This window comes from Cervus canadensis, chromosome X, assembly GCF_019320065.1.
Source record: "Cervus canadensis isolate Bull #8, Minnesota chromosome X, ASM1932006v1, whole genome shotgun sequence".
Taxonomy (NCBI): domain Eukaryota; kingdom Metazoa; phylum Chordata; class Mammalia; order Artiodactyla; family Cervidae; genus Cervus; species Cervus canadensis.
In genome coordinates this window covers 76,352,171-76,376,344 of record NC_057419.1, presented here as the reverse complement: position 1 = coordinate 76,376,344, position 24,174 = coordinate 76,352,171, and the positions used below count along the sequence as shown (strand labels likewise).

The 24,174-nt window shown below is 36.0% G+C and overlaps 1 protein-coding gene across 1 annotated transcript in view; it reads left to right on the top strand.

Moving 5' to 3' along the window:
- Positions 1-24,174, top strand: part of DACH2 (dachshund family transcription factor 2) — a 750,043-nt gene that overhangs the window by 538,708 nt on the left and 187,161 nt on the right. Inside the window, exon 5 of the mRNA XM_043459522.1 lies at positions 12,897-13,082. Within this exon, the coding sequence (XP_043315457.1) occupies positions 12,897-13,082 (186 nt within the window). The remainder of the gene's footprint in view (positions 1-12,896; positions 13,083-24,174) is intronic.

The following is a 24,174-nucleotide window of genomic DNA, read 5'->3' as shown; positions in this document are numbered from 1 at the left end:
TTGTTTCCCCCTACTTTTTTAATTGTCCTTCCTGAAACTCCACCTTCTTTATTTTCATTTTTGATAGCTTATTTTGGCAGCAGTGACAAAGGTCACTTGGAGAAGAAGATCCAACAGGATCTTCAGGTAGGAAAGCCAGCTAAGTGACTCGAGATAAGTGAGAGTAACAAGGGTCCAAATGAAGGTGGTGGCAATGGAAAGGAAACAAATGCAAGGCCAAGTGCAGAGACTTGTCCACTTTAACAGGAAGCAAAGAAATAGAGAGATATCAGTGATACTTATTAGATAGAGATCTTTGAGGATAAAGATCTGTATTCTGTATTCTGAGTACTTGAAAATGGCACCTGATACATATTGGGAACTCAAAACGTTCCAGATAAAACAATTAAATTATGCTACTACCAGATATATAGAGTAAAGGGACAAAATCTTTTTCATTGAATAAGGGTCAATTTAGTATTGCATATGGTGAACTGAGAGGCTTGCCTGGTGACTTAGATGGTAAAGAATTTGCCTGCAATGGAAGTGACCCAGGTTCAATCCTTCCTGGGTTGGAAAGATCCCCTGGAGAAGAGAATGGCTACCCAATCCAGAATTCTTGACTGGAGAATTTCATGGACAGAGGAGCCTAACCTGGCAGGCTACAGTCCGTGGGGTTGCAAAGAATTGGACATGACTGAGCGACTAACACTTCCCCTTTTCACTCTCATGGTGAACTAAAGATGCTGTGGATACCTCTGTGTATTTGTTTTACACAAACTGCTGACTCCTTATACTCTAGAATGGTGCTATCTAATATAACTTTCTGCAGCAAAGGAAATAATCAATACCTGCACCTTCCAATGTGGTAGTCACTAGTTACATGTGGCTTTTGAACATTTTAAATGTGACTTAGTGCAACTGAGAAGCTGAATTTTTTATTTTATTTCATTTAAATTTATTAAAATTAAAATTTAAATAGCCTCATGTGAAGACTGGCTACTATATTGGAGACTACAGTCCTAGAGATCTGAACCACAATTTTTTACCTCTGAGGAAACTTGAAACTCATAGCCTATAGCCCCAGGATGTGGTTGTTCTTATAGACAATATTTCAAATCATATAGAAGACAAGCTGATTTAGAGACCTCTTCAACATTTTTAAATAGTTACTTGTTATATTCTATAAATATCATTTGAAAGTCCAGAAACGGTGCATATTTTGCATTGCCAATCTAGACCAATCTAGAAAATTGCTAAATGTTCACTTTTGTGAAGCATGTAAGAAAACCAGATAAAAGCATAATAACAAAATATGTATATTATAACAGGTCTGCACACATACTCCTAGCTTTCCATTCATATATTGGTACTTTTTTAAATTGAGGAATAATTGATGTATAGCATCCCTTGGACTGCAAGGAGATCCAAACAGTCCATCCTAAAGGAGATCAGTCCTGGGTGTTCATTGGAAGGACTGATGCTGAAGCTGAAACTAATACTTTGGCCACCTCATGCGAAGAGTTGACTCTTTGGAAAAGACCCTGATCCTGGGAGGGATTGGGGGCAGGAGGAGAAGGGGACGACAGAGGATGAAATGGCTGGATGGCATCTCCGACTTGATGGACATGAGTTTGAGTAAACTCCGGGAGTTGATGATGGAGAGGGAGTCCTAGCTTGCTGCGATTCATGGGGTCACAAAGAGTCGGACACGGCTGAGCGACTGAAGTGAACTGAACTGAGCATTATATTAGTTTCAGGTATACACATTAATAATTTGATATTTGCATGCACTGCAGAATGTTCACCACAATAAGTCTAGATACCATCCATCACCATTCAAAGCTACAATTTTTTTTTTTGAGAACTTTTACTCTGTGAGCAACTTTCTAATATGCAATAAATTATTATTGACTAGAGTCACCATGCTGTACATTACATTCCCATGACTTATTTATTTTATAACTCGAAGTTTGTACCTCTTGAACCCCTTCACCCTGCTTCCTAAGCCCTCCTGTCTAACAGCCACTAACCTATTCTCTGTATATATAACTTTTATTTTGTTTTTCTGTTGTTCATTTGTTTTGTTTTGTAGTTTCCATATATAAGTTAAATTATATGGTATTTATCTCTTTCTGCATGACATAAGACCCTCTAGATCCATCTGTGTTGTTGCAAATGGTAATATTTCATTTTTTCTGGCTGATATTCCATTGTAAATGTATACCAATCTTCTTTATCCATTAATCTAAAAATGGACATTAAGGTTGTTTCCTATCTTGGCTATTGTAAGTAATGCTTCAATGAACAGAAGAGTGTATGTATCTTTTCAAATTGATGTTTTTGTTGTCTTCAGATAAATATCCATAAATGAAATTGCTAAATCATATGGTAGTTCTATTTCTAATTTTTTGAGGAACCTCTACTGTTATCCATACTGGCTACGACAGTTTACATTCCTACCAATTTACCATTCCTACCAATGCATGACAGTTGGCTTTTCTTCACATCCTTACCAACACTTGTTATTTGATATCATTTTGAAAATAACATTTCTGACTGGTGTGATGAGATATCTCATTGTGGTTGTGATTTGCATTTCCCTGATGAATAGTGAAGTTGAACATCTTTTCATGTGTATATTGGCCATCTGTATATTTTCTCTGGAAAAATATCTATTTAGGTCCTCTGGCCATTTTTAATTCAGTTTTTTGTTTCTTTGAGGTTTAATTTTATGAGTTCTTTGTATATTTTAGATATTAAACACTTATCAGATATATGATTTCCATTTATCCATTCATTAAGTTGCCATTTCATTTATATATATATATACATATATATTTCTTTGCTGCACAGAAGCTTTTTAGTTTGATATAGTCCCATCTGTTTGTCTTTGCTTTTGTTGTCTTTACTTTTGAAGTCAAATCCAAAACATCATCACCAAGACAAATGTCAAAGTGTTACTGTCCATGCTTCCTCCTAGGAGTTTTATAGTTTCAGGTATCACAGTTCACTTTAGTCACTCAGTCCTGTTTGACTCTTTGTGACCTCATGGACTGCAGCACGCCAGGCTTCCCTGTCCATCACCGACTCCTGGAGCTTGCTCAAACTCATGTCCATCAAATTGATGATGCCATCCAACCATCTCATCCTCTGTCATCCCCTTCGCCTCTCAGATATCACATTCATGTCTTTAACCCATCTTGAGTTAATTTTTGTGTAAGCTGTGATAGTCTAATTTTATTCTGTTGAATCAGCTGTCCAGTTTTACCAGCACTGTTTGTAGAAGAGACTGTTCTTTCCCAATTGTGTGTTCATGCCTCCTTTGTCATAAATTAATTGATCACATATGCATGGGACTATTTCTACACTCTTGATTCTGTTCCATTCATCTATGTATCTGCTCTTATGCCAATATCATTTTTTTTTATTATTGTAGCTTTGCAATATAGTTTGAAATCAGGGTGCATGATACCTCCAACTTTGTTCTTCCTTTTCAAGATTGCTTCAGATATTCAGGGTCTTTTGTGTTTCCATAGAAATTTTAGGATATTTTGGTTCTATTTCTGTTTTTAAAGAGTCATTGATTTTGACAGGGAATGTATTGCATTTGTAGATTGCTTTGAGTAATATGGATATTTTAACAGTGTGGATTCTTCCAGTCCATGAACACAGAATTTATTTGTGTCTTCTTCAATTTCTTTTATCAGTGTATTAGTTTTCAGTGTACAGATTATGGTTGAATTTGCTTCCAGCTATCTTATTCTTTTTTCATGCATTTGTAAATGAAATTGTTTTCTTAATTTCTATTTCTCATAGTTATTTGTTACTGTATAAAAACAAAAAAGTAAATTTTTATATATTGATTTTGTGTCCTGAAACTTTACTCATTCTTTTATTAATTCCTGCAGTTTTTCTGTAGAGTCTTTAGAATTTTCTATATATAAAAATCATGTCATCTGCAGACATTGGTAGTTTCACTTTGTCCTTTCTAACTTTGATGTCTTTTATGTCTTTTTCTTGACTAATTGCTCTGGCTGACTTCTACTACTATGTTGAGTTAAAGTGTCTTGGTTCTAATTTTAGAGGAAAAGCTCTGAGCTTTTCAACATTGGGTATGATGTTAGTTGTGGGCTTGACATATATGACCTTTATTTTGTTGAAGTACATTCCCTCTATATGCACTTTGTTAAGAGTTTTTAATCATAAAGGGTGTTGAATTTTGTCAAATGCTTTTTCTGCATCTATTGAGATGATCATATGATTTTTATTCTTCAATTTGTTAATGTGGCATATCACAAGGATTGATTTGTGAATACTGAAACACCTTTGCAACTCTGTGATAAAACCCATTTAATTGTATTGTATGGACCTTTTAATGTATTCTTGAATTTAATTTGTTAGTATCTTGTTGAGGATTTTTCATTTATGCTTCTCATTGATAATGGCTTGTAGTGTGTGTGTGTGTGTGTGTGTGTGTGTGTGTGTGTGTGTGTGTGTGTGTGTGTGTGTGTGGTGTCCTTGTCTGGCTTTTGTATCAGGGTAATGTTGACCTAGTAAAATGAGTATGGAAGCATTTCCTCTTCTTCAGTTTTTAAAAATAATATGAGAAGGATAGGTATTAAATTTCTGAACATTTGGTAGAATTCACTAGTGAAGCTGTGTGGTCCTGGACTTCTGTTTGTTGAAAGATTTTTGATTACTTATTCAACCTCTTTACTAGTAATTACTCTATTCAGATTTTCTATTTTGTCCTGATTCAGTCTTTGATGGCTATATGTTTCTAGGAGTTAATTTCTTTAGCTGGTTCAATTTTTTGTCATATAATTGTTCAAAGCAGTACTTTATGTTAATTCACATTTCTCTGGGGCCAATTAAAAATTATTTTTAGTTTCTGATTTTATTTAAGTTCTCACTCTATTAAATAGTGAGTCTAGCTAAATTTTTCAAATTTTCTTTTTGCTGTTCCACTGCCCTGTCTTCCAGATCAATGATTATTTCTTCTGCTTCATCTAGTCTTCTGTAGAACTACTCTTGTGCATTTATTTTTCCAGTTTATTTATTGTATTCTTTAGCTCTGTCACTTCTATTTTGTGCTTTCTTTTATTTTCTGTCTCTTTGTTGAAGTTTTCACTGTCTTCATACATTCTTCTCCTGACTTTGGTGAGCATCTTTATGATGATTACATTGAACTCTTTATTACATAATTTATGGCTGTTTCTTTAGGATTTTTTTGTGATGTCTTATCTTTTCCTTTTATTGTTGCATATTCCTGTTCCCTCATTTTGCTAGAATCTCTGTTTGCTTCTGTGTATTAGGTGAAACAGCTACATTTCCCAATCTTGAAGGAGTGAACTTGTATAGTATATGAACCTATGAACCTTGATGTTCAATTTTGCTCTAGCTCTTGGTTGTCTTCTCAAATCTTGTGATTGTCTAAGCAGCTTGTTTTATTCTTGATGGGTCTTGGTTATTGAATGTGTGCCAATACTTATCAGTGTTGCAGTGGGAGGAATCTCAGTCAGAACCTAGATTCAGGTTGAGTGGAAGTTAGATTCTCAGGCTGCAACTTTTAAACTATGCAAATATGTAAATTCCTGTGAGTCCCAGTTGTAAATCCTGCTTGCCTCCTCACTAGGTTATCTGGAGGTGTCTCCTGAGTGACAGTTTCAAAAATTGAGGTGAATTGTTTCAGGTGAATACTTGTGCACTCCTTTCTGGGAGCTAACAAGCTGTAGTGAGGCCAAGGAAAACATGAAAAGATGGCATTTCCTAGCCTGTTTCCTGAGAGCTCCTCTTAACCTCTAGAAACGTGCCAAACCTGAAGCCTGCCACTTAGGTTAGTAAATAGATCTTTTCACAGGAAAATTGGGGATGTGTCAGTCTTCTCTGAAGTGTCCTGTAGGTGGTAGCCCACCAAGAACTGTCTCTCCAATTGTTTAAGTCACGTCTATCTCAGCAACACAAATCCCCCTAGCCAAAAGAGCCACGTGAGCATGGAGCATCCCCTGTGTGGACTCTGTGTGTCTGCTGGCTTTACCAAGGAATAGAGAGTTCAGGGCTTGGGCATGTCTGCTGGCTTTAGCTTTAGTGAGGCAGCAGAAAATCACAGAGTCAGGGTGTACCTGCTGGATTTAGCAAGGCATCCAGAGTGTACAGGGCTGGAGCTTAATAAGCAAGGGCTGGCACCTGTTTTAATAAGTAACTGGGAGAGCACAGGGCAGGGCATGCCCACAGGCTTTAGTGGGACATTGGAAGAGTGCTGTGACTCTGAATCCCAGTTGATGCTACCATGGAAGAGGAACAGTGCAAAAATAGTGCCTGCCAGTATCAGTACTAGTCAGGTAGATGCAGAGTGCAAAAATGGTAACCTCCAATGTCTCTGCTTCTCAAGAGAGTTGCAACAGACCCTTACTCTTTCATCACATGCTTTAAGATTAGCAACTGAATCTCCTTCACATATAGCTTAAGCTCTATTCAAACTGTTGTTTTTGTGCTGACTTCCGGGGTAAGTCAGACTGTGAGTGAGTGCTTTAAGAGTAGAATCTCAGTTCCCAACTTCCCTTTGGTTATTCTGCATGTAAACTTAATTGGATTTTAGAGGTAAACATGCTGAGGGCTCATCTCTTCAGTGTAAGTCTCAATGTTTGGAGTGCTGATGTTGAGTACAAACTCCTACTACTCAGGGAAATCTCCATATTTTTTAGATCACTTCCAATTTACTGGTTTAATTATGACTTTTACTTTTTTAAATTCTAAAAGCTACATGCTGTTTAGATTCATCAAGCAATGTACATTCATTTAAGACTCTAGCTAAACAAAATATCCTATGAATAAGAAAACAAGCTTGACTTAGGTCACATACTACATAGATTTTTCTTCCTATTTGACTGCTTGCTTTGTGCCTTACGTATATAAGATTACTTGAAACGTGACTAATTTAGACCCATATTTCAAATAATCTGAATTATATGTTTTGTTGTAGCTATAAAACTTTGAAACTAAGGGTGGCTTGTTATAAATGTTCACATTTTTTGATACCTAGTGTGCTGTTATCCATGGGGTTGCATGACTGAGCGACTGAATAGCCAGAGCATACTGTTACATTTAATAATTAATTTATATTTTCTAACAAGTAGCTTTTATATTTTTGCTTTCCAATTTATAATAGCAACTCCTACTATATTATCCCTTTAAACTTCAAGACACATTCAATGTTAGTCAGAAGACAGAGATCCTTTTTAAGTATAAATTCCTTATAGATATCTCACTTAAATCTAGTAGTCTTAAAAACTCAAACCCACAGTAGTAGTTTATGCATTTATAGAGGATTACTCACCCTAAGAGGGAAAATGATCACTGATTACTAAATTATTCTGATACTCTTCACTGTGATTTCTGTCAATGTTTTATTAGCTCCTTTCATCATTCTTAAGAGCAAAGCACATTAAGTGAAGACCAGTAGTCTGGTAAAATGAGAGTGTTAAGGTTAAGAATGATGTCTTGTAAAGGTCTTTAGGGCCTTACCGCTGGATTTCCTTTATACTCATTTGAAATAAGTTGAGGGTTATGGCTTGTAGGCCTATGTTAATTTGTTTGAAATATACACTATTTTCCATTACTTTTCATGAATCTGACCACAGATAGCATTTGGTTAAAACAGGGTTGAAAGAATACCAGTCAGGCAAAATTTTGGTGATTTAAAATACTTCCTTGGGCCCTACTCATGTTCATTCTCCTTGTCAAATTTATTATTTTTAAGTAAATGGATATAAAAATCTGTCCATCTCTGAAATGTTATGTATCTATCACAAAGTCTGCATGATTCAGAAGTCTCCTTCTTCTGGCCACTTCTCCCACAAAGAAAAAGCAGCAAAAATAAACAATCCTCTGGGAACCCTAACATTTTACAATGGGTCTTGAAAGAAAAAATAAATTGCAACTTAAGAGTTTTTAACTGTGGCAACAAAAGTTTGTCAAATGGTTTGTCAAATTAATATCCCCTCATTGTTTGTCACTTAATTACTCTTACATTGATTCTAATTAATAATAACTTTCTACTAAGTGGAACCTTATACAAATGTAGTTCTATCTATTTTTCTCATTGGAAAATTTGTGACCATATTAATTAGTTAAGTATAGTATTAATGTAGTGACAGTCCCTATCCTGCTTATTTCCTAGTTTTAGTTTTTCTAAACATTGAGCTGAAGTAGTGATAATTAGATGATATGGAAAAGCTTAAGTCATTTATTCAATTCTTAAGAATTTTCTGTGTTTTATACATTATCTTTCTCTACTGAGGACTGTGCTGTATTAGTTTTCTACCTGATATGAAGTTCCTTGAAGTAAAGGTGAACCCTTTGATGAGACTTCTCTGTTTGCCCTAACCTACTGCATGCTTTGTTTCTTAGACTTGCCTTGTTGAAATGTTATCCAGTTTTTATTCTCTAATAATCTACAATCTAATAATCATACAATTCAAGCATAATCTAGGATTACTGCTTGAATTGTATGCATCCAAAATTCATATGTTGAAGGCACCCAGTACTTCAGAATGTGCCCATATATGGAAAGAACATCTTTAAAATGGTGATTATGTTAAAATGAAACTCTTAGAGTGTCCCCTTATCCAATCTGAATGGTATCCTTATAAATACATGTAAATCCATGGCTGATTCATATCAATGTATGACAAAACCCACTGGAAAAAAAAATAATTAAAAAAAAAAAAAAAAAAGAAGATAAAATTTGAACACACAGAAGAAAGACCATGTAAGGACACAGGGAGACGAGAAGCCTCAGGAGAAACCAAATCTACTGACACCTTGATTTTGGACTTCTAGCCTCTAGAACTCTAATAAAAATAATTTTGGTTGTTTAATTTATGCATTCTGTGGTGTATCTTAGTTCATTTGGTCTGCTATAACAGAAATGCCATGGAGTTGATGACTTACAAACAACAGGAATTTAGTTTTTACAATTCTGGAGGCTGGAAGACCAAGATCAATATAATGGCCCTTTTAGTATCTGATGAGGACCCAGTTCCTAGTTCACAGAGAACCATATTATTGCTGTGTCGTCACATGGTATAAGGAGACTCAGAATTTTCTTTGGGATTTCCTTTATAAAGACACTTATGCCATTCATGACCTCATCACCTCCTAAAGGACCCATTGTAAAATGCCATTGCATCAGGAATATGTACTTAATATATGAATTTTGGGGGTCACAAACATTCAGTCTATAGTATATATTTTGTTTTGGCAGCCTTAGCAAACATAATATATTATATACATACATATATGTATATATACATATGTATGTATATAATATGTATGTATATGTACATACATGTACATATATATGTACATATATGTACACATATATGTACACACACACATATATATATTAGATAGAAAGAAAAAAGAAGATGAATATCCAAGCCTGTCACATAATAGTAACAAAAAAGGTTGACTCTAGATTAGATTGGTAAAAAGATTTTGTTAACTTTAAGTTCAGTGGATGTTATTACAGATTGGCACAAAGGCATAGGGAAATATAAAGTTTGAGGCTACCAAAGCCTGAATACTTAGTCATAAGTCAATTTGTATAGACTTTAAAATGGTAAGTGTTTTAGGTCAAAAGACAAAAAATGTGTCCAGAGCTTCTTATGCAAACATCAAGGATGTCCCATACTCTGCTCTCACTCACTTTATATTTAGTTACCTTAAGAATGCAGGATAATTTAATATATTTATACTTGGCAAAGATGGGCATACCTGGTAACCAGCCTCCCTGTATTATTTTTAACACAGTAGTTAAAAAGATGAGAGTTGTTGGGAAAAGTTCATCTAAAGCTCTCATCAAAGCAGACACTAAAACACCTGGAATCTTTTTTTTTTTTTACCTGGAATCTTTTTATGCAGTTTAAAAATCATTTATATTCAAGTTATGGAATATACAATATATAAAATATTAAACTAATACCTAACGTACATTTGTTATTGAAAATTGACTAAAGGATTTTCACTTTATAAAATAAATATTGACAGTCTCAGTCCTAGTATTGTTATATGCTGTTGCTGTTGTGATGGCACAATACCATGTTAATATCAAAGGTATGATATTAGTGTCTTCTAAATGTATCTATCTTTTTCAATGTATTGTTCATCATTTTACAAATTACAGTTCTGTAATGGTGAGGTAATTCATATTTTGGACATAGCGCTAAAATGATGAAGTGGTTCTGTTTTTTGCTCAGCAATTGATCTTTCAAAATTTTGCATTTTCTGGTATTAATCATGTTCATTGGCCCAATGTTATGATAAAGAATCTCAGTGTTGCAATGTGGTTATTTTCATCATTTATTAAGATACTATCCTCATTCTCCTCCACCATTTCTGTTCACTACAGCAGTACAATATCATATTGATTTTAATTGGAATTTCAAATTTGTGAATGCTAAATTATGTCAATGCACCAACCATGAAATATCTCACTGCTATATTAATGCATATGTATGGAATTTAGAAAGATGGTAACAATGACCCTATATGCGAGACAGCAAAAGAGACCCAGATGTAAAGAACAGAATTTTGAACTCTGTGGGAGAAGGCAAGGGTGGGATGACTTGAGAGAATAGCATTGAAACATGTATATTACCATATGTGAAATAGATGGCCAGTCCAGGTTTGATGCATGAGACAGGGTGCTCAGGGCTGGTGCACTGGGATGACCCTGAGGGATGGGGTGGGGAGAGAGGTGGGAGGGGGGTTCAGAATGGGTAACACATGTACACCCATGGCTGATTCATGTCAATGTATGGCAAAAATCACTACAATATGGTAAAGTAATTAGCCTCCAACTAAAATAAATAAATTAGTAATAATAAAAAAATTAATACCTCATTGCTCTTAGGCAGTGACTATACAACAGCAAACATCTGGATGAAAGAGAAACCAATTGGAGTAATCATAAGTGTGATGCACGTTTTCATACTAAACCTTAACATGATCAAGGGAAGGGTTTCTGGTCCTTTAAGCCAGTCTATCAAATTCAACCAAATTTCCTATCTTTTAAGCTTCCATGCATATTAACTGAATGGCTTAAATCAGAAACTGAACAATTAGCTACTTAAATCAGAAACTGAACAATTAACTACTTATATCTTCCCCATTTGATTTGAAAAACTTTGTCTTTATAATCATGACCTGGTACCCCTCAGCCTTTATATATGCTGATGGAGAATCTGGTATTTCCTTCTCTGGAACTTACCTAGTTGGAGGTTAGCCAAGACTACCACTTTTGGATTAAAAATTGACTTTGGACTCAAGAGGGCTTCAAAGAGTCCTGCAAAAGCGATTGAATCCCAGATCTGGGGAAAGAGTAAATGGATAGGTAGAATAGTTGAAAAACAAAACAAAACAAAACAAAAAGAACAAAAACCTCTCAGAGATTTAGCAGTTTGCTTAAATAAATTTAGAATCTTCAGGGAGAACCCCAATTTGCCTTGAAAACATTTCCCTAAAAAGTGTGAAACTCTAAAAGCTGATTTTTACAAATTTGATACTAGAAAGAAGAAGTATAAAATAAATAATATTTTATAAATAAAAAACATTCATTTCCTTTGACCCAGAAATCCCACTCTAGGACATTGTTTGAGTCTAAGAAAATATTCAAATTAATGCTCTTATTATAATATTGACAAATTCAAAAGAAAACCCAATTTTTAATAAATTCTATTACATTAACTCAGTAGACTACTATATAGCCATTATACTTTAAAAATATAATACCTGAAGCAAAATGGCAAAGATATTTGAGGGAACTCAAAGAAGTGAAAAAGTTACAATGTTTAATGTTAGGGATGTGAGCACCTTGATTTCTTTTTACTTTTCTTCTTAGACCAGTAGGTGCAAGATTTCCAGGCCTAACTTTCTCCACACAACAAGGTGTATTTTTTGGGCAGCAGATGGGACAGAGTCAGCCAAGTAGAGATCCTAATGTCACAATTCCCGTATGGGAATAGGAGCAGAAGCGCGGAACTCTCAAGTAATGAAACACATCAAGTGAATCAATAGGGCTGCCTATACAACCACCTTGTTTTCTAAAGCCAGATTGTCTGCTATTGCATTGATTGTAATTCAACCCCTGACCAGTCTGTTTAAAAGTATTCCTCTTAAAAGGACACCCTGGAAATAATTTCTGTTTCTTATATGCTTTTAAGCAATGATTCTGTCCCACAATATGCTAAGTGCCAGATGTAATAGCTATGCCACTATAATTTATTATGATAATATAGTAGTCTGCATTTATGCATACTTTATTTCACTCTATAGCGTGGATGATCAAAGTAAAGCACAATTTCAAGTTGAGAGATGTGGTTTTATGCTTTATCCAGTTTATTTTGCATAAAAGTCTGCTGTGTATGAAGAGATTAGCTTTTTGAGGACTGTATCTCAGAACAAAATAACTGATCATTTTGTTTCTTACCATATATTTTTTGCATGTCATCATGCTCTTATAAATGTGTTCTTTTTGAGTGAATAGCAACTGCTTTTCATTAAGATATAGTGCATGTATGTTAGAGGGTTGCAGGAGGAGGCAGTAGTGTTCAGTTAATGGCCTTCAACATATACACGCTTTCGAAAGTTATTCATTATATTTCCAGACTTGTTTAGACTACCTGTAAGGCAAATGAGCCTATATTATTAGTGAGAGTTGTCTAGTCTTCCCAGAGTCAACTTAAATCCAAGGCTATTGAAAGTTTTGAAACCATGATAAAAATGAGTCACTTTTATTTAGTAATAATTTTCTATGGTGTAATATTAATAATTACAACCTTACAAAGGGAGTTTATAAGTCCTTCTCTTAGAAAGTTGTCAACTTGCAATCTATTTATATGAATGTTTTTCAGGTGGAAGTGAATCCTCCTGGGATAAGGATAAGATGCAGTCTCCTCTTGTTGCTCCTGGACCCCAACATGGAATTGCTCATGCATCCCTGGCTGGCCAGCCAGGCATTGGAGGTGCTCCTACCCTCAACCCACTGCAGCAGAACCACCTGCTGACCAATAGTATGTATACTGTCCTCCCAGAATTTGGTAAGAAAAATACCACCCAAGACCCACTGGACAACTTGGGATATCAGGGATAATTTATTTCTCTTTAATAAGATTTAACAATTTGAAGTTAGGAGGTATATATAGAGAGATTCATTTGACAAGGTGAGGTTTTTAAAGGAGAAATAGATTGAGTGGCCATGTAGCAGAGTAGAGGTACATAGGAGGCTATGTAACAGAGTAATTAAGAATTCTGGCTATAGTCACATAAACTTGGGTTTGAATTCTACATCTTTTGAATCCCGTATCACTGTTTGGATTTGAAGAAGTCAGATAACTTTTTCAAGTCTCAGTTTCCACAACTGCAAAATAGGAATACAAATATACCCAATCATTAAGGCTATTGAGAGGGCTAAAAATAATAAAGGAAAAAATTGTTAGCAGTGACTTGCATATAGTAAGTACTTATTATTCAGTAGTCAAGCTACAGCTGAATTATACAAATTCATGTTTAGAGATGTTTTTAGAAACTTCAAAGACTCAGAAATCTTTAGAAAAGCAGGCCTTATATAAATTACTTGGACAAACTCTTACTTTTCCCACAGACAGGAAATATAACAGAAAAGTTTCATTATTCCTTTCTCTAAGACTTTCAGTCTCTCACTAGAATGAAGAAAACAGAGGAATTCTGAGAAACTTTAACATAACTAAATTGTAATTAAATTCATCAGTTATTAATGATATAAAATAAGTTATAGTGTCATCCTTTAAGGAGATTATAATCGAAAGAGTTAAATGTCTCATAAAAATGTCATATTAAGCAAAGGCAAATAAAATGAATGCCTGAAAAGTTGTAAATATTATGTTAAGAGAAGTCAAAGACAGCTGATTTAGAGGTAGCCATGTCATAAACAAAGGGGAACCTAGAAGACTTCTGATTTCTTGTTTGACATGTAAAGAGCTTATAAATTGTCATTCTTGTCCACACGACAAGAAAAAATATGGAACAATCTGAAAATCAACAACTCTTTTAAATTCATCAAAGATTGAGTACATGGGGCACAGCTATCCCCCAAACTAAATAGATAGGCAGATACAGAGAATCACAGCTTATTGGGGAAAGAAGCCAGAGTTGGAGCATGGTAGAAGCATTTAAAGGGTAATTGAGTTATTTCTGAGGATTCAGTGTGGATCTAGCTTGATAAATAAAATCTCCTAGGAGGCCATTCTTAAGGGGGCCTCTACATTTTCATGAATTTTACTTCCAGAAGCCCCATGAGGTTCTCAGATATAAATTTGAGGAAATTGTCCTCATGTTCTGGAAAAGGGAAAGAAAAGTAACCATTTCAAAATATGTCCAGAATATTCTATTCTCCTTAACAGAGGCCCATCCTCAAAGGAAACTATTTTCCCAGAGCTTAAGATATTTGGTTTTACCACAGCATGATCTAGAAGAAGGGATACACTAAACTCCAGTATCCTGTAGCTGTTAATGTGAGGGAATAGGGTTATAAAATTCCAGCCCCTGTAGTTCTCATGTGGAGAATTAGAAATAGGGGAGTTCAGGATGGGGAACACATGTACACCCATGGAGGATTCATGTCAATGTATGGCAAAACCACTACAATATTGTAAAGTAATTAGCCTCCAATTAAAATAAATGAACTTATATTTTAAAAAAAAGAAAATAAATAGTCAACTGTAGTCCCTTCTAGCCTTCCTGGCCGACCTAAGAGGAATGGGGAAGCTGAAAAGCACTTGTGAAAGTCACAGCCCAAGGACACGCAGTCTCAATAGGAGACTGAGACTTAATCATAAAATTGTAGACTGCTGCATCTCCCTACACATTTTAATAATACCACACTGGGGCTGTACATAATAGCAGGAGGTAACTATTGAAAGAACAGAAAGCCTCAGACCCTATTTAATATGGAATCTCAAGGAAAAAACAAAGACATCAGAGAAGATAGCAAAATACAGTTACTAATATGACAGCTACACTGAACATCCTAACTTATTGCCAGAAAACATAAAATTTCCCACTAAATGTTTGTTTAAGTCACTTCCTAATACACACAATATACCTTTTCTAGCTTCAAACAAGAAGTCTAAGACATAAAAAAGGGGAAAAAAAGCATAGTATGAAGAGATAAACAACAGAACCAGAATTATATATAGTAAATATTTTGAATTATCAGGTTAGGAATTTTATATAATTATGATTAATATGGGCCTCCAGGGAGCACTAGTGGTAAAGCACCCACCTGCCAATGCAGGAGACATGAGACATGGATTCAATCCCTGAATCAGGAAGATGCCCTAGAAAAGGCTATGGCAACCCACTCCAGTATTCTTGCCTGGAGAATCCCATGGGCAGAGGACCCTGGCAGGCTACAGTCCATAGGTTTGCACAGAGTCGGACACGACTGAAGTGACTTAGCACAGTATACTAAGAGAATATAAAAAGTGGGAAACAAAATTATTCATGAAAATTTTAATCAGAGAAAGGGAAAATCCAACTATTAAAAGGAAATACTGAAAATCAAAAGCACTCCAACAAAATGAAGAATGCCTAAGATGGGCTTATAGGTAGACTGGCCAGGGTCAAAGCAAGGATTAGGAAACTTGGAGATATGTCAATAGAAATTTTTCTAACTGAAAAAGAAAAACAAAAATGAATGCAAAAACAATACAACAGTATAGCCAAGAACTTTGTGGCAATTACAAAAGGTGTAGTACATATGTAATGGAGATACAAGAAGGATAAGACTGGAATGGAACAGAAGAAATATTTGAAATAACAATGACTGAAAAGTTTTGTAAATTAATGGGAGGTACCAAACTACAAATCCAGAAAACTCATGAAGCACTAAAAAGGATAAATATTTTAAAATCTATAGCTATGCACATTATATTCAAAATGGAAAATTAAAAAGAAAAAAAATCTTGAAGGAAGATGAAGGGAAAAAGCACTATTTATGCATATGGGAATGAACAGAAAAATTACTTATTTTATACCAGGCTGGATGAAGCACAAACTGGAATCAAGATTACCAGGAGAAATGTTAACAACTTCAGATATGAAGATGATACCACTCTAATGGTAGAAAGCAAAGAGGGACTAAAGAGCTTCTTGATGTGTATAAAAAGGGAGTGGAAAAGCTGACTTAAAACTCAACATTCAGAAAACTAAGATCATGCATCTTGTCCCATCACTCCATGGCAAATTGATAGGGAAAAGGTGGAAACAGTGACAGATTTTTATTTTCTTGGGATGCAAAATCACTGCAGACCGTGACTGTAGCCGTGAAATTAAAAGACTCTTCTCTTTGGAATAAAAACTATGATAAACCTAGACAGCATATTAAAAAGCAGAGACATCACTTCACTGACAAAAGTCTGTCTAGTCAAAGCTATGGTTTTTCTGGTAGTCATGTACAGATGTGAGTTAGACCATAAGAAGGATGAGCACAGAAAATTGATGCTTTCAAACTGTGGTGCTAGAGAGGACACTGGAGAGTTCCTTGGACAGCAAGAAGATCAAGCCAGTCAATCCTAAAGGAAATCAACCATGAATATTCATCAGCAGGACTGATACTGAAGCTGAAGCTCCCAATACTTTGTCCACCTGATGAGAAGAACTGACTCATTGGAAAAGACCCTGGTGATGTGAAAGACTGAGGGCAAGAAGAGAAGAGGAAGACAGATTATGAGATGGTTGGATAGCATCACCAAATCAATGGATATGAGTTTGAGCAAATTCAGGGAGATAGTGAAGGACAGGGAATCCTGGCATAATGCAGTCCATGGGATCAGAAAGGAACAGACAGGACTTAGCAACTGAACAACAAACTTTTTTTTTTTTTAATTGGAGTATAGTTGCTATACAGTGCTGTGTCAGTTTCTGCTATACAGTGAAGTGAAAAAGCCATATGCACAGATGCCCTTTATTTCAGATTTCTTTCCGATTTAGGTCATCACAGAACACCAAGTAGCATTTCCTGTTCTATAAAGTATGTTCTCATCAGTGATCTATTTTAATACCTCATCTTCCAACAACATAAGAGATGACTCTACATATGGACATCACCAGATGGTCAGTACCGAAATCAGATTGATTGTAATCTTTGCAGCCAAAGATGGAGAAGCTCTATACAGTCAGCAAAAATAAGACAAGGAGCTGACTGTGGCTCAGATCATGGACTCCTTATTGCAAAATTAAATTGAAGAAAGTAAGGAAAGCCACTAGACCATTCAGGTAGGACCTAAATCAAATCCCTAATGATTATTCAGTTGAACTGACAAATAGATTCAAGGGATTAGATGTGATAGAAAGAATGCCTGAAGAACTATGGATGGAGGTTCATAAAATTGTACAGGAGGTGGTGAACAAAACCATCCTCAAGAAAAAGAAATGCAAAAAGGCAAAACAGTTGTCTGAAGATGCCATACAAATAGCTGAGAAAGAAGAGAGGCAAAAGGCAAAGGAAAAGAGCAAAGGTACAGCCATCTGAATGCAGCATTCCAAAGAATAGCAAAGAAAGATAAGAAAGCCTTCCTCAGTGATCATTGCAAAGAAATAGAGGACAAACTAGAATGGGAAAGACTAGAGATCTCTTCAAGAAAATTAGAGATACCAAGGGAATATTTCATGCAAAGATGGGCACAATAAAGGACAGAAATGGTATGAGCATAAAAGATACAGAAGATATTAAGAAGAGATGGCAGGAATACACAGAAGAAATATACAAAAAGATCCTCATGATCCAGATAACCATGATGGTGTGATCACTCACCTATAGCCAGACATCCTGGAGTGTGAAATCAAGTGGGCTTTAGGAACATCACTAGAATCAAAGCTAGTGGAGGTGATGGAATCCCACCTGAGCTATTTCAAATCCTAAAAGATCATGCTGTTTAAAGTGCTGTACTCAACATGCCAGCAAATTTGGAAAATTCAGCAGTGGCCACAGGACTGGAAAATGTCAGTTTTCATTCCAGTACCAAAGAAAGGCAATTCTAAAAAATCTTCAAACTACCACACAATTGCACTCAGTTTACATGCTAGCAAAGTAATGCTCACAATTCTCCAAGCCAGGCGTCAACAGTTCATGAACTGAGAAGTCCTAGATGTTCAAGCTGGATTTAGAAAAGGCAGAGGAACCAAAGATCAAATTGCCAACATCCACTGGATACTAAAACAAGCAAGAGAATTCCAGAAAAATAATCTACTTCTGCTTCATTGACTATGCTAAAGCACTTGACTGTATGAATCACAAGCTGGAAAATTATTATTACAGAAATGGGAAAAGCATGCCACCTTTCCTGCCTCCTTAGAAACCTGTATGCAGGTCAAGAAGCAACAGTTAGAATTGGACATGGAACAATGAACTGGTTCCAAATTGGGAAAGGAGTACATCAAGGTTGTATATTGTCACCCTGTTTATTTAATTTATATGCAGAGTCGATCATGCAAAATGCCAGATTGGATGAAGCACAAGCTGGAATCAAGATTGCCAGCAGAAGTATCAATAACCTCAGATATGCAGATGACACAACCCTTATGGCAGAAGGCAAAGAGGAAGTAAAGAGACTTGTTGAAGGTGGAAGAGGAGAGTGAAAAATGGCTTAAAACTGAACATTCAGAAAGTAAGATCATGGCATCCAGTTCCATCACTTAATGGCAAATAGTTGCGGAAACAATGGAAAAAAGTGAAAGACTTTTTTTTTTTCCCTTGGGCTCCAATATCACTGCAGATGGTGACTGCAGCCATGAAATTAAAAGATGCTTGCTCCTTGGAAGAAAAATTATACAAATGTAGGTAATGTATTAAAAAGCATTGATATTACATAGCTGAAAAATGTCTGTCTAGTCAAAGCTATTGTTTTTCCAGTGGTCATGTATGGATGTGAGAGTTGGACCATAAACAAGTCTGAGCACTGAAGAATTTATGTTTTTGAAATGTGGTGTTGGAGAAGACACTTGAGAGTGCCTTGGACTGCAAGGAGATCAAACCAGTCAATCCTAAAGGGAATCAGTGCTGAATATTCATTGGAAAGACTGATGCTGAAGCTCCAATACTTTGGCCACCTGATGCGAAGAGCAGACTCATTAGAAAAACTCTGATCCTGGGAAAGATTGAAGGCAGGAGAAGAAGGGGATGGCAGATGATGAGATGGTTGGATGGCATCACCGACTCAATGGACATGAGTTTGAGCAAGCTCTGGGAGATGGTGATGGGCAGGCAAGCCTGGCGTGCTGCAGTCCATGGGGTCACAAAGAATCAGACATGACAGTGCTTGAACAACAATATATATGGCAATTTCAATCTTCCAATTCATCCCACCACCCCCACTTCTCCCTTGGCATCCATACATTTGTTCATTGCATCTCTATTTCTGCTTTTAAAATAAGATCATCTATACCATTTCTCTAGATCCCACATATATGCCTGAATATAAAATAGTGTTTTTTCTCTTTCTGACTTACTTGACTCTGTCAGACAGTCTCTAGGTCCATTCATGCCTCTGCAAATGACACAGTTTCTTTACTTTCAATGCTGAGTAATATTACACTTCATATATGGACCATATCTTTTTATCCATTCATTTGCCGATGTAAATTTAGGTTGCTTCAATATCCTGGCTATTTGTAAATATTGCTGTAATGAACATTGGGGCACATGTATCTTTCTGAATTGTCATTTCCTATGGGCATATGCTCAGGAGTGGTGTTGGTGTGTAGTATGGTAGTTTTATTTTTAGGTTTTAAAGGAACCTCCATACTGTTATTCATAGTGGCTGTCTGAATTTGCATTCACACAAACTGTACAAGAGGGCTCCCTTTTCTCCACATCCTCTCCAGGACTTATTATTTGTAGATCTTTTGGTGATGGCCATTCTGATGGGTCTGTAGTGATAGCTCATTTTAGTCTTTTGAGGTTTTTTGTTGTTGTTGTTGTTGTTGTTTTTGGCCATGCTGTGTGGCATGTGGGATCTTAGCTCCCTGATTAGAGATTGAGCCCATGACCCTGTAGTTGAAGTGAAGAGTCTTAACCACTGGACCACCCTCATTGTGGTTTTGATTTGTATTTCTTTCTCTAATAATTAGTTATGTTGAGCATTTTTTCATGTGTTTGTTGGCCATCTGTATGTCTTCTTTAGAAAAATATCTTTCTAGGTCTTCTGCCTAGTTTTTGATTGGGTTGTTTGTTTTCTTGATATGGAGCTACATAAGCTGATTTTGTATATTAGAGATTAATCCCTTGTGAATTGCTTCTTTTGCAAATATTTTCTCCCATTTGATGGTTCCCTTTTCAGCTTGTTTATGGTTTCCTTTTCTGTGCAAAGGCTTTTAAGTTCAATAAGGTTCCATATGTTTATTTTTGTTTTTATTTTCATTATTCTAGGAGATGGATCAAAAAAGATGTTTCTGTGATTTATGTGAAAGTCTGTTCTGCTTATGTTTTCCTCTATGAGTTTCATAGAGTCTTGATTTATATTTAGATTTTTAATCCATTTTGAGTTTATTTCTTGTGGATAGTGTCAGTGAGTGTTCTAGTTTCATGTTTTTACATATAGCTGTTCAGTTTTCCACAATAAGCACCACTTATTGAGGAGATTGTCTTTTCTTCATTGTATATTCTTGACTTCTTTGTCATAGATTGGGTGACCATAAGTAGTGTGGGTTAATCTGTGCGCTTTCTATCCTGTTCCATTGATTTATATTTTTTATTCTTGTGTCACTGCCAGACTGTCTTGATGACTGTACTTTGTAGTGCAGCCTGAAGACAGGGAGCCTGATTCCTCTAACTCCATTTTTCTTTGTCAAGATTACTTTGGCTATTTGGGCTTTTTGTGTTTCCATACAAATTGTATAATTTTGGTTCTAATTTTGCAAAAAATGCCATTGGTAGTTTGAAAGGGATTGCATTGAATATGTAGATTGCTTTGGGTTGTACAGTCATTTTCACAGTAATGATTCTTCCAATCCAAGAACATGGTGTATTTCTCCATCTGCTTGCATCATCTGTTATTTCTTTCATCAGTATACTAAAGTTTTCTGAGTATAGGTCTTTTGCCTTCTTAGGTAGGTTTACTCCTAGGTATTTTATTCTTTTTGTTGCAGTAGTGAATGGAATTGTTTCCTTAATTTCTCTTTCTGATCATTCATTGTTAGTGCATAGAAATGTGAGATGTTTCTGTGTATTAATTTTGTATCCTGCAACCTTTGCAAATTCATTAATTAGCTCTAGATGATTTCTGGTGGCATCTTTAGGATAGTCTATGTACTGTTATCATTTCTTCTGCAAAAAGTGACAGTTTTACTTCTTCTTTTCTAATTTGGATTCCTTTTATTTCTTTTTCTTCTGTTATTGGCATGGCTAGGACTTACAAAACTATGTTGAATAATCATGGTGAGAGTCGTCAAACTTGTCTTTTTCCTGATCTTAGAGGAAATGTTTTCAGTTTTTCACCATTGAGAATACTGTTTGCTCTGGGTTGGACATATATGGCTTTTATTATTGAGGTAGGTTCCCTCTCTGTCCATGCTCTGGAGAATTGTTATCATTAATGGGTGTTGAAATCTGTCAATAGCTTTTTATGCATCTATTTAAGTGATATGGTTTTTATTCTTCAATTTGTCACTAATGATAGGGTGTATTACATCAATTGCTTTGCACATATTGAAGAATTTTGTGCCTCTGGGATAAATCCCATTCAATCATAGTTTAGGATCCTTTTAATGTGTTGTTGGATTTGGTTTGCTAATATTTTGTTGAGGATTTTTGCATCTATGTTCATCAGTGACAATGGCTTGTGATTTTCTTTTATTGTGATATCCTTCTTTAGTCTTGATATTAGGTAATGGTGGCCTTATAGAAATAACTTTGGAGTGTTCCTTCCTCTGCCATTTTGGGGAAGAGTTTGAGAATGATGTGTGTAATTTCTTCTCAAAATATATGACAATATTCGCCTCTGAAGCCCTCTGGTCCTGGTCGTGGAATTTTGTTTGTTGAGTCTTTTATACTCACAGTTTCAAATTTATTACTTGTGATTGATCTGTTCATAGTTTCTATTTCTTCCTGGTTCAGTCTTGGAAGGTTGCCGTTTTCTAAGATTTGTCCATTTCTCCCATGTTTTCCATCTTACTGGCATATAGTCACTTGTAGTTGTCTCTTTTAAAAAAATGCTTTATTATTTTTTGGCTATACTATGTCTTTGTACACTGCTCAAGATTTCCCTAGTTGCAGCAAGTGGGAGCTACTCTCGAGTTGTGGTGCTCAGGCTTCTCATTGCAGGTGCTTCTCATGTTGTGGAACACAGGCTCTAGAACATGTGAGCTTCAGCAGTTGTCACACTTGGACTCAGCAGTTGAGGCTTGTGGTTCCTAGAGCTTGGCCTTGGTAGTTGTGGTGCACTGGCCTAGCTGCCCCAAGGCACATGGAATCTTCCCAGAGCAGGTATTGAACCTGTAGCCCCTGCATTGGCAGGCAGATTCTTAACCACTGGACTACCAGGGAAATCCTAGTTGCTTGTAGTAATCTCTTATGATCATTTGTATACCTGCGATGTCAGTCGTAATTTTTCATTTCTAATTTTGATTTGAGTCCTCTTCTCTTTTTTTCTCAAGGAGTTTGACTAAAGGTTTATGAATTGTGTTTTATCTTTTCAAAGAATTAGCTTTTGGTTTCCTTGATCTTTGCCTTTGTTTTCTTCATCTCTATTTCACTTATATCTGCTCTGATCTTTATGATTTTATTCCTTAAACCAAATTTTTTTGTTCTTCTTTCTCTAGTTGCTTTCAATTCGGTTCAGTCACTCAGTTGTGTTCGACTCTTTGCAACCCCATGGACTGCAACATGTCAGGCCTCCCTGTCCATCAGCAACACCCAGAGCATGCTCAAATTCATGTCCATCAAGTCAGTGATGCCATCCAGCATTCTCATCCTCTGTCATCTCCTTTTACTCCTGCCTTCAATCTTTCCCAGAATCAGGATCTTTTCCAATGAGTCAGTACTTCACATCAGGTAGCCAAAGTATTGGAGCTTCAGCTTCAGCATAAGTCCATTCAATGAATGTTCAGGATTGATTTTTTTTTAGGATGGACTGGTTTGATCTCCTTGCACCCCAAGGGTCTCTCAAGAGCCTTCTTCAACACTACAGTTCAAAAGTATCAATTCTTCACTGCTCAGCTTTCTTTATGGTACAAATCCCACATCCATACGTGACTGCTGGAAAAACCATAGCTTTGACTACATGGACCTTTGTCAGCAAAGTAATGTCTCTGCTTCTTAATATGCTGTCTACTTTGGTCATAGCTTTTCTTCTAAGGAGCAAGTGTCTTTTAATTCATGGCTGCAGTCACCATATGCAATGATTTTGGAGCTCAAGAAAATAAAGTCTGTCACTGTTTCCATTGTTTCCCCAACTATTTGCCATGAAGTGATGGGACTGGATGCCATGATCTTAGTTTTTTGAATGCTGAGTTTTAAGCCAGCTTTTTCACCCTCCTCATTCACTTCCATCAAGAGGCTCTTCCGTTCCTCTTTGCTTTCTGCCATAAGGGTGGTATCATCTGTGTATATGAGGTTATTGTTATTTCTCCCAGCAATCTTGATTCCAGCTTGTGCTTCATCTACCCTGGCATTTTGCATGATGTTTGCATACAAGTTAAATAAGCAAGGTGACAATATACAACCTTGACGTGCTCCTTTCCCAATTTGGAACCAGTCTGTTGTTCCAAGTCTGGTTATAACTGTTACTTCTTGATCTGCATACAAATTTCTCTGGAGGCAGGTAAGGTCATCTTGTATTCCCACCTCTTTAAAGTTTTCCACAGTTTGTTGTGATCCACACAGTCAAAGGCTTCAGCATAGTCAATAAAGCAGAAATAGATTTTTTTTTCTGGAACTCTCTTGCCTTTTCTATGATCCAATGGATGTTGGCCATGTGAACTCTGGATCCTCTGCCTTTTCTAAATCCAGCTTGAACATCTGAAATTTCTCGGTTCACATACTGTTAAAGCCTTGCTTGGAAAATTTTGAGCATTACTTTGCTAGCACATGAAATGAGTGCAATTGTGTGGTAATTTGAACATTCTTTGCCATTACCTTTTTTTAGGGATTGGAAT